The sequence below is a fragment of the Ipomoea nil genome, unplaced genomic scaffold, assembly GCF_001879475.1.
Source record: "Ipomoea nil cultivar Tokyo-kokei standard unplaced genomic scaffold, Asagao_1.1 scaffold2589, whole genome shotgun sequence".
Taxonomy (NCBI): Eukaryota; Viridiplantae; Streptophyta; class Magnoliopsida; order Solanales; family Convolvulaceae; genus Ipomoea; species Ipomoea nil.
This window is the reverse complement of record NW_017619017.1, coordinates 84949-99109: the sequence shown is the minus strand read 5'-3', so window position 1 is coordinate 99109 and position 14161 is coordinate 84949. Positions and strand designations below refer to the sequence as shown.

The window sequence follows — 14161 nt, the reverse complement described above, 5'->3', positions numbered from 1 at the left end:
TTTGGTGAAGCTATGTCTGAAATTGGAAAAGCAGGGCGCACCTATTGAAGTGATGAAGAAAGCATTCTCAGGGATATCAAACATGCTAGGTGCTGCAAGTGCAATTGAATCAACTTCCGTTCCAACTGAATCTCAGTTGGATGACATATTCTTTGGGAGTGAAACCTTCACAGCTGCAGTGGATTCGTTGGTGGAAGCATTTCAGAAAACAACAAGAACCATGGAATTTGAAGCTCCATCATTTGATTTGGGAATACACTGCAATGAATCCCAACCACAGCCACATGAGCAAGAAACAGAGCAAGTAGTTGAAGAGGAACAACCATTGGATGCTTTGGTTCAACAAATTGGAGAAGATGCAGGACTGTCAACGCCCTTGGGAGCAGAAGTAACTCCTCCACTTGTTAGAGTCCCATTTCGAAGATATGTCCATCATGCCCCTGCTGCTGATGCTGATGTTGATGACTTTGATCGGTAAATTGACAGTTTGTTATTTACATTTGGCTTTAACATTATGAATTTATAGTTCTAAGATTATGAATATAAAATTATGAACATTTTTACAACTGTGAACATATAGCTTTGAAATTGTGGATATATAGATATAAAATTATGAACATTTAGGTTTAATATTATGGATATGAAGTTCTAACACTGTGGATATATAAACAACAGTGCCATGCAAGAAAGTGAGTCTGATGTTGATGACGTGACTGTTAGGAAGAGACCCCAGCGACGATTCAGGAACAAACCTCTTTGTCTGAGGTCACCATACTGGACACAGAATGCAAGTTTTATACGCAACGCAACTCCCGGGAAAAAATCATCTCAAACTATGCATTCTTGAGTGCGTCTAACGAACACCCAGAAGAGTATGTTTGAACACGTATATTTATAACAAACTTTTAATTACTTAGATAGTTCATATTATTATTATTATTATTATTATTATTATTATTATTATTATTATTATTATTATTATTATTATTATTATTCTGGTGTTGTAGTGAGTTGCTGTTCAGCTATGGTGACTACTACCTAACAAGGCGTCACTTCTCAACTTTGAGCAACGGCGAGCTGGATATAGACTTCTTGAATGTTTGGTCTTTGCGGCTAACTTTGAAGAACACAGAACGTGCTGTTGGATACCAAAACGAGTATTCTTCACCACATTGCCACATGTAAGAGTTATTTTTGACATGCACATGCACATTTTTAAAAATCTAGCTGTGGATATATAGTACACTAAGCCTTTTGAATCCTCATTTTTGCATTCTGTGTATTCAAAAACAGCTGCAGCTTGATCCATCTGATGATTGGATGAAAAGTCTCCCAGCCGAGAAAAAGATGGAAAATTTCAATGATAGATTGAATTATGAAATATCAAGTTTCGGAAACCTGGAAATCAATGATGCAGACCTTGTAAGATCTATTACACACACTCAAATTAATAATTTAAAAATTTATTATGGATATATATGCATGGAGCTTGGAATATACTCAGTTTTTTAATATACTTTATGTAGTTCTGAATTTGTGGATATATAGCATTAGAATTATGGATATATAGTTATGTGATTATGGATATGTAGTACTCTGTGAATATATGAATGTATTACTCTGTGAACATACTGTTAAGAATTCTGGATATATAGTAATGTTATTTTTGGATGTATAGTTATGAATTTATGGATATATATGCATGAGGCTTGGAATATACTCAGTTTATTAAGATCCTTTATGTAGTACTGAATTTGTGGATATATAGTTTTAAAATTGTGGATATATAGTTATATGATTGTGGATATATAGTACTCTGTGAAATATGAATGTATGTATACGCCATGCAGTTAATAATACATGGGTATGTAGTTGTTCAAATTTGATCTTTAACATAATCTTCTGTAATTTCAATTTATCATGTCCATAAATATTAACATCGCTATACCTTTTGTTTTGGAATTAGATATTTTTCCCAGTGGCATCGCCATGCACACTACTTTGGTTGTGTGCATAAATGTCAAGGAATCCAAGGTTCAGGTGATAGACAACAAGGAATTGCCTGCTGTGGTTTCAGAGCTTGATAAATATGGGGACTGTCCATATAAACTGGTAGCTTATATTATATTAAAAAACTCCTTATTGGTCACCTATATATATTGAATTTAAAACATTATGAACATTGAGCTAATTTTTACCAGATTGAAGCATTCAAGGCATACCTAGCAGCAGGACAATCCACCTTGACTCACAAACTGAACAGCATGCCAGTAGAGTTCCTTGCCATGAACTGGAAAAATGCTGACAATGTTACCGACTGTGGCATATATGTAATGCGGCATATGGAGACTTACATGGGTGGAGCTCTCGAGGACTGGGATCCTGGGTTCAAGAAACATATGCGCACAAATGTAAGAGTAACATAAATAAATTACATTCATACTACATTGAAAAAGGATAACAAAATTACAATAAACTAATTATTTATTTTTCTTAATTTACAGGCTAGCTTCATTTGTGAGTTGAGGGCAAAGTATGCTGCTTGTATCATCACATCAAAACCGAACACCATCATAAGCGAGGTCATGAAAGCTGCAAAGATTGAAGACAAGAAAAAGTAAAACTGCAAAGATCATTGAACGTTTTTTGTTATGATCAAAGATTGTTTTGTAACAACTTTATTGCAATTGTTGCAATTTCTGATCTTATGAAGTTCACAGATTGTTTTGTAACAACTTTATTACATTTTTTGGCAAATTCTGATCTATGAAATTCACTGAATATATAGTTCTCATATTATGGATATATAGCTTTAAGATTGTGTATATATTGGTATACAATTATGAACATTTTACTTAAGTGCAAAGATTGACCACAAATATTCATGAATTTATATTTCAAAGATTATGGACATATAGGTTTAAGATTGTGGATATATTGATATAAAGTTATGAATATTTGTTCAACTGTCAACATAACATTTTACATAAGTGTAAATATCAAGTTCAACTATTTATTAATTTATATTTATAATATTGTGGATATATAACTTTAATATTGTGGATATATTGATATAACATTATGAACACTTTTACTATTTTGACATACAAGTCCAATAATTTGTGGTCATATAGTTCTCGGAAATATGGATGTATAGCTCTAATATTATGGATATATAGCTTTAGTATTATGGATATATAGCTTTAATATTATGGATATATAGCTTTAAACCTGCAAAACAACAAGTTCTAAAATTTTGAATACACAGATCAAAAAACTTGTAAATTGATATCCTCAAAACAGCTAACAACTTGTATTAAACCCAATCTCAGTCTAAAACTGCATTATCATCTAAATCATTACTAAAATTGACAAAACTCCGAACTCCCAGAACTTGGATGTACAAGGTACCCATCCCCGGCAATCTCAGATAGACTTCCCAAAACCAACGACTGAACAGCACCCTTTGTACTCGAAGCAACTTTATTTGCAGCACTCCTCCTCCCCCTTGCAACACTGTACTTCTTTTCAATAACACTACTCCTCCTTACATTACGCTCACCTTTTGATCTCCGGTTTGAAGGATTTTGAATGACACCACTTGAAGATGAAACACCACACTCTTCAATATGCACATAGCCAATCTCAGCTTCAACCTTTTTCTTTGCATCCTCAACTGCTTCATCGCAGAACTGTCTAGTTACACTATTATCTTGACTAGATGCAATCAATCTTTGAAATTTTCTACAAATCTCCACAACCCAAATTGAAGGAGGGACACCAGCTCTATAAAACATTGGACCAGTATTCACATCCCTACCATCAGCAACCTTTTTAGTCCACCTTTTCATGATATATTTATTAGGGATACTAGAAACACAATGTATATGAAGAATACGTAAACAATGGCAGCATAAAATTCCCAACTCGGAAATCAACTTGCAACTACACGAAATGTCCAAGGTTGCCAACTTAAAACTAACTTCATGCCTTATAATATCTATATCTGGACGCCATACATGATACTTGAACTGACAACCATCATTCAACACCATTTCTTGATGACAAGCATTGCCTTTCATAAACTGTTCCTCAAACAAAAAATATATCTCAATCGTATATACCTCTCTAGCGTGTAAAAGAAGTTTCACGTGCTCCATCATCATAGTGGGTGCCCCTTGAGCACAACGAAAATCTTCACCATTCTCTTTGCTTCTCCATTCAGAAATTACACTAACAAATGATGAATAAAAATCACAAAGACCCGCAGTCTTAGACAGCCTTCTTGAAATCGAATGATTAGTAGTTTCACTCCTTTGCGATGATAAAATGCCCCCTGAAAAATAATCCTTGTTGAATGCTGGACACCACTTCTCCCTACAATCATACAACTTTTGTATCCAACTATTCTTGTGACACTTATAGTCAATCACCAACCTGAAAATGATAAGACATATGTTCAGAACCAATAAGAAAGTTCCATGCTTTACTACTACATGTTCACATAATTCTAATACTATATATCCATAATTCTACTACTATATATCCATAATTCTATTACTATATATCCACAATTCCAAATACTATAAATCCATAAATTGAATGCATGTAATTCAGAAACAATCAGAAAAGTGTCATGCTTTACTACTACATGTTCACATAATTCTAATACTATATATCCATAGTTCTAATACTATATATCCATAATTCATTTACTGGAATGAAAAAAAAAATAGTGGACATACCTTGTCCAATAAAATTCAAACTCAGCTTCAGTCTCTGTGTATTTCAACACACAGTTAAACATATCCAAGAAATCCTTATTATTCCTTAACGCCTTGATATGCTTCTTCGAATTCTCACCAATATGCCATATGCAAAGACGATGACGTGATGTTGGAAACACTTGACAAATAGCAGCAGCCATGGATGCACATTGATCTGTCATGATAGACTGTGGACACTTCCCATTCATAGATCTTAAAAATGCTCTAAACAACCACACAAATGATTCTATCCTCTCATTCATCAAAAAACCACATCCAAACATTACATTCATGCAGTGATGGTTCATCCCTACAAAAGGGCCACAAATCATATCATATTTATTGGTGCGATATGTTGTATCATGCACTAACAAATCCCCAAACAACTCATAGTCTTGTCTCATCCGACCATCCCTCCAAAAAAAACTGCACAGTCTTGAATCGCAATCAACTTCAAAATCGAAGAAAAAATCAGACTCAGTCGATTGCCTCTTCCTAAATATTTCAATTAATGAGTTCGAATCTGTTCCATCCAAACGCTTTGATGTATCGGAAGCAATCGAATTATAAGCATCTCGATTAGTGAAACCAATTAATGGAGACCCCCCTGCTTGATGTTTCAAAAACCTAATACCATCTGCCATTGCAACACCACTCTTCTTCAAATCTTTTAAATATAACAGCTGATTATCACCCACATTTCTATGTGAACGGAGAAGATGACTCTTGTCTACAGCACATAACTCGTGGTTGTGCACTTTGACATGTTTTGTAACCGTCCACAACCCATCCTCACCCACGTCAAACTGAACACATGCACCACACCCTGTCCTTATGTCAATTTTTGAATATGCCCTAACACCAGCATTTGCCTTAACCTTAAAACCAGCTTTAGAACACATAAACATCTTCATTTGGACTGTTTTACTATATACCTTGCACCGTTGATTACCCTTCCTCACACTAAAACCAAGTCTATATGCATAATTGTTATACAACTCATAAGCTTCAACCCCGTTACTTACAACAACACCAACCAAATCTTCATCAACTGCAAATGCAATATATAACCTCAAGTATAACAAATAATACACATTCCATTGAAAATATAATTCCGAATAAATCAAGCCATGCTCTACAAAAGGAATAACATTTTCCATGGAAAAAGAATGAAAATATAACAACGCTGAACACTGTGAATTATGAGCAAATAAAACTACATATAGACCTGGAATTGAAGAAGAACCATCAATGTCTAACTCTATTGGATCTGAACTTGATGAATCAACAACAACATCTTCACTGACTGCATAATGTTACAAGCCAGAACAGAGTATCAGTTTAGAAATTAGTTAATATATAGTATTAGAATTCTGGATATATAGTATTAGAATTATGGATATATAGCTCACAATTTCTGGACATAAAGTTCAATAACTATGGATATGCAATCCAAAACAGAGTATCCGTTCACAAAATCCTTGATATATACTATTATAATTCTGGATATATAGCTCACAACTTCTGGTTATATAGTTCAAACATTATGGATATATATTTCGTTCATTCAGAAAACCATAAACACATAAACACCCAGAATTATGAATGATCTCAGACTATAATGACCAACATCACATACGTTGTATACAATCACACTAAATATAAACACCTAAACAATATATCACACTGCAACAATCAAAATAATCGCAAACAATCACAAATCCATAAAAAAACAGATGCAAAATAACCTGGAACCGTATGCAATTCATCAGCTGCTTCATCTCTCTGATCTACTGCCTCATCCATCATATGATCCATACAAGAAATCGGGAAAACGACTGCGATTGCGATTTTGCGTATACTAAAATCAAAACGCCAAACTACCAAAATTCGCAAAACTATCAAATACGAGATGAATAACGCCGCTAACGGCCATCCAATTTTTTTTTTTTTTTAATTTTAAGCGAGCCGTGTCTTTTTTAATAAAACGGCGCCGTTTTGCAACCGTATGCACCTTGCAAGGTGCATTCGGTTGCACGGCATAATTTACGAGTCCAAACCTAAACTGGCTTATAAAGAATCAGTTCAAATCCTATAAAAAAAATAGTCCAAAGCTCAATCCGAAACTGGCTCAAGCCTAAGCCCGAGCACGACTTAAATTCCTAACTGGTCCAAGCCCGAAATTTGGCCACATCTAGTGCCTTCTATAAATAAATGTACAAATACTATACAGTCGCTCCTAGACTCTTTTTCCTCACCTTCTTCCCATTCTGTCCTTTCATTTCTTCTCCACCATTTTTCCTATCTCTGCAGCTCTCATAAGTTTCCTTTTTTGGTTTCTGCAGATTCTGAAATTAAGAAGTAATAATACTCTTTTTAAATAATCCTCCCTGTATAGTATGTGTTGATCTAATAAAGAATAAAGAAATAAAATGGAAGGAGGGGTGCATCCAGGCACAGATGCAACAGCTTTCAGGGAGTGTTTGGCTCTGTCTTGGAAGAACCCTTATGTTCTTCGCCTTGCTTTCTCTGCTGGAATTGGTGGACTTCTCTTTGGCTATGATACTGGTCTCTCTCTCTCTTTCTCTCTCTCCATAATTTTTATTTATTTTTCTTAATTTAGCTGATAAGATTAAGTTTGAGTTACAGGAGTGATATCTGGAGCTCTTCTTTACATCAGAGATGACTTCAAGTCTGTTGACAGACGAACTGTCTTGCAGGTAACTTATTTCTTCCTTTCTGCCATCACCGCTTTTTTTTTTTTTTAATTATTATTTTTTTTTTGTGTTCCTTACAATTTGTAACGGTTCTTACAGAATAACTCCAACCTTATCTCTCTTTTTCTATCTCATCTTCTCCTTTTTGCAAAAACAAATAAACAAATAATTCTAAAAAAATTTAAAAAATCTCAAATGAAGTCCTCTAATGTCAATTTTTTAAAATTGAAAGTGTGAAAATATTTTAGTCATATTCAGCTACTAAAACGAGTAAAAAAGGGTGATTTCTTTTTTTTTTTTTTTTTTTTTTTTTACATAATGTATTGAGATAAAATGCACAAAAAACTCATATCTGATCGGTAAGTTGATTGTGTGACTTACGATTTATTTTAACAGCGGTTCTTAGGCTAGGATCTTGTGGGTTTAGAATTGATATAGTAAAATTATATCATTTAAGTATAATAATAATAATAATAATAATAATAATAATAATAATAATAAACTTGGTGTGCCTTAGAGTAACCACTAATTGAAAGGTTTTTTTTTTTTCTTTTATTCTATTTTCCTAGGGAATCCTAAAAATTAGATTATGTTAATGTTGCTTTTTTGGTTAAATCACGAAGGGAGACATCTTTTAATCTTTGCATAATTTACTTTCATTATTTCTTGGAAAGCATTATCTTTTTGGTCCTATTATTAATTAATTAAAGTTCTACTACATCTACTCCTAAATCTTACTCCATCAAATTTATTCTCCGATATAGCGAATTTTGATAAATTATTTTTTTCATGTGAGTCCCAATACGTAAAATAAAAGTTAAGAGTAGAAAATGAGAGTACAGATAACATTTTCCTATTAATTGACCACTCACATTTATAGCCCATGAATCATACGTTGACAGAGTTCAGTTTGGTTGCGAGGACCGTAGTAGACAGTAATTATTACGTGTATTTTAGTGGGTTTAATGTTTCAAACATATAATACCACAAAATTACATTAATTTTTAAACTAAATTTCACTTTTAATCTACTTTATTGCATTTAATTCTACTAATTTAATATTAGCACATTAAAATTCATGCCACAATTTTAATACTAAAAATACAGTGTACCATACAAGATGGAACCTGATCCATGTTATTACAACTACGATTATGGAGTATATTTTAATTTTGCCTCTTTTTGGACTATGGTTTAAGTGCCAAGTGTCCTACTATACTCTTTTCTAGGATTTATGGTCAGTGGACAATAGTCAACTTTTTACACGCATTTATTTGTCATATACGATTCGTAATTTCTTTATATAAAATTATGTTCATATTTTCAAAAGCATATAATATTTTAACACGACTTGTATTAATAGATTAAAAATAATAATAAAATAATAGTATACTGAAAACGTAATAAAATTAAAATATTTTTTTAAATATTCATAATTTTTTACATGTAGTATTTGTTCTATATTTGTTTAAGGTTCAAACTTATTACCACCTCATTTGAAATGGCAATCCAGATGTCATCACACTTCATGGTAATTGGTATATATATGTTGAATAATAAATGTTTTTTTCATATAATTTAGTCAATTGTGGACTCCAAAGATAAAATAGTTTAGATTGTTAAGTATGTTATATGTTGTAAACTTGTAATAGATGTGAAGAGGTTGAATCCACGTTACATGATTATTGAGTACTTCATCTGTCCTATTTTATCGGTTTTACTCACTATTCATTGGACAAACTAACTCTTTCTTCAGTCAAGTCTCGTTAACGAAACCGACACATAAAATGAGATGGAGGGAATATTAAATTTTTTCTCTCTGGCTCCGCCACTTCAAACAATCAAACACTATGTTAAACAATTGCCACTGCTTCCAATATGCTATATAAATATGAAAAAAAAAACATAAAAGAGTAGTATCTCGTATTTTGTATTTAAACCATATTATAAGTTTTTAATATTTTGTCATGGATATTTTTGAATTAATTTGAACTTCACTCCCACTTGGAAAAAAAGAATTAGACCTGGCCTTGGTTACAAATCCATGATTTTAATATAATAATAATATTATGTAATTATAACGCAGTATTTATACGTTACGTTGTGAATGTTATAGGAAGCTATAGTGAGTACGGCAGTGGCTGGAGCAATCGTAGGGGCGGCGATTGGTGGATGGTTAAATGACAAATATGGGAGAAGAACAGCCATACTATGCGCTGATTTCCTGTTTCTTGTAGGAGCCATTATCATGGCTGCTGCCCCGAGCCCTGCCCTTCTGATTGTGGGCAGAATTTTTGTGGGTCTTGGCGTGGGAATGGCGTCGATGACTTCTCCGTTATACATTTCCGAGGCATCTCCGGCGAAGGTTAGAGGAGCCCTTGTGAGCACCAACGGTTTCCTCATCACCGGCGGCCAGTTCTTGTCCTATCTCATCAACCTTGCTTTTACCAAGGTATGTATATATGTGCATGGTCTTTCCATTTTTGTTCTCTTATCATAGTCTACTCTCACTAAAAATATTATTTATCTTGGTATAAAATCTTATCAATATGAAACCGGCCTCCATTTTTACAGTATTTGATTGGAGGGAATTACAATTTCATCCTTCTGTTGAATTGCAATTTATGGAGTACCCCATGAATTGCAATTCAATGTTTGTGGGAAAGGAAAATATGGAAGAAATGACAAAAATATCCTTATTGATTGTTATTATTATTATTACACAATGAGATTTTAGTCTTTATACTACTTTTTCCTTTTCATTTTCAATAATTCTATTCCTCACTACCAAACTAATTTGATTTCCTACATTATTCCTACCTTATTTTTTTTCCACCAAATTACAATTCCTTTCCTTCCTAATTCCTTCCTTCCAACCAAACACCCCTTACAAAACATCAATTATTATAATTTATAAGGCATTCAGCTTTTTGGTGTAACATATCATGTGATGGCTTTTCTAAAGTAAACTTCAAATGGTGTATGCTCTGGATTTCTAATTATGGACTGCTTTTTAACAATTGTTTGGAATCTAATCATATAAAAATGGAAAAATACTAATCACTTTCAATTTTTATTCTGGCACATACTCAAAATGGACATTTTTATTGAGGCCCACATAAAAAAAAAAAAAAAAAAAAAAAAACCCTTATCACCTTAGACACCTTATAGAGGTAAAAGTAAGGGAACAGAAATTAGAAGTACAAGTAGTAAAACTCAGTTTATAAAAATATTTAATTTTTTTAATACTATTGATTCTGTTATAATGCAAGTGCAGTTTGAATCCATAGGTGTTTATTATCTAACAATTGAAATGAATTAGGCACCTGGGACATGGAGATGGATGCTTGGAGTTGCATGTGTGCCAGCTCTGGTTCAGTTCATCCTGATGCTTCTCCTCCCGGAATCACCTCGTTGGCTCTACCGCAAGGGGAGAGAAAAGGAAGCCGAAGCAATACTGAGGAAGATCTATTCACCAGAACAAGTGGATGTGGAGATTGAAGCGCTGAAAGAATCAGTGGACAAAGAAATCCAAGACAAGGAGGCATCGTCGGAGAAGGTCACCATCCTCACATTGCTGCGATCCACCACGGTGAGAAGAGGGCTGGTGGCCGGCGTGGGGCTTCAGATCTTCCAGCAATTCGTCGGCATCAACACCGTCATGTACTACAGCCCCACCATCGTTCAGCTGGCCGGCATCGCTTCCAACCAGACGGCGCTCCTCCTCTCCCTCGTCACCGCCGGGCTGAACGCGATCGGCTCCGTCGTCAGCATTTACTTCATCGACAGGACTGGGAGGAAGAAGCTCCTGGTTTTCAGCCTCATCGGCGTCGTGCTCTCCCTAGGCTTCCTGTCGGCGGTGTTTCACGAGGCCACTTCGCATTCCCCCGCTGTTAGCAGCGCCGAGACGGCGCATTTCAATGCCTCATCAACCTGCCCTGATTATCGCAGCGCCGCCTCTCCTCAGCTCTGGGATTGCACCAGCTGCCTCAAAGCTTCCTGCGGATTCTGTGCTTCACATCAAAATAAGGTAAAAATCAAACATATATATATCTATAAGACCTAATGTCAAGAAAGTATGTGTTGAGATTAGCCAAAACTATATAAACAATAACAATGGCATAAGGGTCACACTGTGGGTTCGAATCCAGTTGAAAACATGAATAGAAAATAGTCCAGGTGATGGAGGGTGTGAGTTAAATTTTCCGTGCCTGCATTAAGACTAGGGTCTGACTGGTAGGTTGATTGCGTCACTCCTGATTTACCTCTCCAGTGGTTCTAGGGAAGGAATCGTGTGAGCTAATATGACCACTACGCCAAAAATTATAGTGAGTAGCCAAAGCGTAACTAGCCACAGGTCCTGGACTTGGCCTTTTCTTGGATTCCGCTCAACAATCCTCCTAGTCACTAATTGATGGATTGGCCCTTTATCGACCTCCACTCAACAATTCCCTCTCTTAGCAGTTAGCACCTGTCCGTCTTAACTCCACAGTTTTTGCTCTTTCTGGTTTCGAACCCCTGGCTCTGATTTTGGCAAAAGCTAGCCATCACATTTTAAGGTGCTGGACTTGACCATTTATCGTCCTCCGCCCAACAATCTTCTAGTCACTAATTGATGAGCTTGGTCATTTACTAGCCTCCGCCAACACATACACAACATAAAACAGAGGTAACATTAAACATTTGCACTTTTAATTTGCAGCTACTTCCGGGTGCGTGTTTGATCTCAGATGACAATATGAAAGATGGGTGTCATGAAGAACACAGATTGTGGTACACAAGGGGATGCCCCAGCAGCTTCGGGTGGCTGGCTCTCATAGGCCTGGCGCTGTACATCATCTTCTTCTCGCCGGGGATGGGAACCGTGCCCTGGATCGTTAACTCCGAGATATATCCTCTGAGATTCCGAGGAATATGCGGAGGGATTGCCGCAACAGCCAACTGGATATCTAACCTCATCGTGGCGCAGTCCTTCTTGTCCCTAACTCATGCCATTGGAACATCATGGACCTTCCTCGTATTCGGGGTCATATCTGTCGTCGCGCTGCTCTTTGTTTTGATCTGTGTGCCGGAAACCAAAGGGCTTCCCATTGAAGAAATTGAGAAGATGCTGGAGGGGAGAGCTCTGCACCTAAAATTCTGGAACAACAAGGATAAAGTTGCTAAGGATGGAGCAAATGTATGATGGGATTGGACTATTGGAGAGAGTGAAAGAGATCAGATATCAATTTGGCTTGTAAATAAAGTTGTAGTGTTTCTTGTTTTGGGTTCCCAAAATGTTAATTTGATCAATGAAATATTGTTGACAAATAGCTCAACATGTATGGATTTACTAAACCCAAACTTCTATAAATAATGTAAATCCCTTTCAAAAAACATATATATCTACTAAATTATATAATGGGAATCTATATATATATATATATATATATATATATATATATATATATATATATATATATATATATATTTATCTATATAATAATAGAAGTGTCTGGAAAGGTTTTTCCCAAAACTTAAGGCATTTCTGTAATATCAATTATTTGGACAATGTGATTTAAAATTAAAATTAATTACATTTCTCTTTCATATGGAATGTAATTTTAATTTAATTTGAGTTTTTTTTTTTTTTTTTTTTTTTGTAAAAATACAACTAATGTATAAAAAAATACCATTACAAAGCTTTAATTAAGATCTTTTGAATGACATCCATATTGATGTATTTTATTTTAAATTTTTAAATAAATCTATAGGCACATATATAAAGTCATTACTTTGTGTAATATTTATATACATTAACTCATTAAGCTTTGTTTTTATTAACATATATGTAGAAATAACATTATGAACCTACTATAAAATGAATAGAAATGCATATGATGATGTGCATTTAGTTTATGATTTTTGGACGTTACAACTTATGTTTATAGACATATAGAATAAATATTAGAATAAATTTCACTTTTAGTTCACTGACTATTATACATGAATCGCATTTGGTCCTTGACTATTAAAATTTTCTAACTATGTAATTTTTCGGCCAACTATTGTTGGAAGTGCTCCTTCCAGAATAAGTAAATGCATGTCGTGCTCCTTCAATAAGTGGTCATTCCAAAAGAAGCAAATGCAGCACTTCCAGCAATAGTTAGCTGGGAAATTGGACGACAAGACCAAATGTGATAAAAATTACATAGTCATGCACGCACCTAATTAGAAGATTTTAATAGTCAAGGACCAAATGGGATTTATGTATTATTTTCAAGGGACCAAAAGTGAATTTTTTCTAAATATTATTGACATAGTACGTTATGAATGTTATTAAACATGATGCGTCTATAGTAATATTTATATACATTAAACTTTGTTTTTATGAATATTATGAACCTACTATAGAGTGAATGTAAATACATATGATGTATATTTAGTTTAGTGTTCATGAACTTTAATGTTTATGTTTATAGACATATATAACAAATATTATGAGTATAACACATAATGAATATTACTAAACATTATGCGTTCATAGTATACTGTCTATGAATATTAATCTTTTTATTTTTATGAATATATAGAATGAATTGAATATTATGAACCAACTATAGATGAATGAAAATGTATATAATGTATATTTAGTTTTGTGTTTATGGACACTAAACTACTAAAGTTTGATTTATAGAC

At 34.2% G+C, this 14161-nt stretch overlaps 2 protein-coding genes across 3 annotated transcripts; one reads left to right on the top strand and one right to left on the bottom strand.

The window, feature by feature from the left end:
* Nucleotides 1–3225: 3225 nt before the first annotated feature.
* Nucleotides 3226–5680, bottom strand: LOC109154105 (protein FAR1-RELATED SEQUENCE 5-like). Its single transcript, XM_019301976.1, has 4 exons — nucleotides 5139–5680; nucleotides 3991–4437; nucleotides 3657–3843; nucleotides 3226–3231 (listed from the first exon to the last, which is right to left on the bottom strand). Exons 1-4 carry the CDS (start codon nucleotides 5678–5680, stop codon nucleotides 3226–3228), a joined length of 1182 nt encoding a protein of 393 aa, XP_019157521.1.
* A 1310-nt stretch (nucleotides 5681–6990) lies between these two features.
* Nucleotides 6991–12861, top strand: LOC109154110 (probable inositol transporter 2). 2 transcript variants are annotated; one of them, XM_019301981.1, is made up of 6 exons: nucleotides 7000–7146; nucleotides 7180–7334; nucleotides 7416–7486; nucleotides 9600–9935; nucleotides 10806–11513; nucleotides 12186–12861. In XM_019301981.1, exons 2-6 carry the CDS (start codon nucleotides 7199–7201, stop codon nucleotides 12666–12668), a joined length of 1734 nt encoding a protein of 577 aa, XP_019157526.1. In that variant the 5' UTR covers nucleotides 7000–7146; nucleotides 7180–7198; the 3' UTR covers nucleotides 12669–12861. The 2 variants fall into 2 exon arrangements, with proteins under 2 accessions (XP_019157525.1, XP_019157526.1); XM_019301980.1 differs by having other exon boundaries at nucleotides 6991–7334.
* The last annotated feature ends 1300 nt before the right edge of the window (nucleotides 12862–14161 follow it).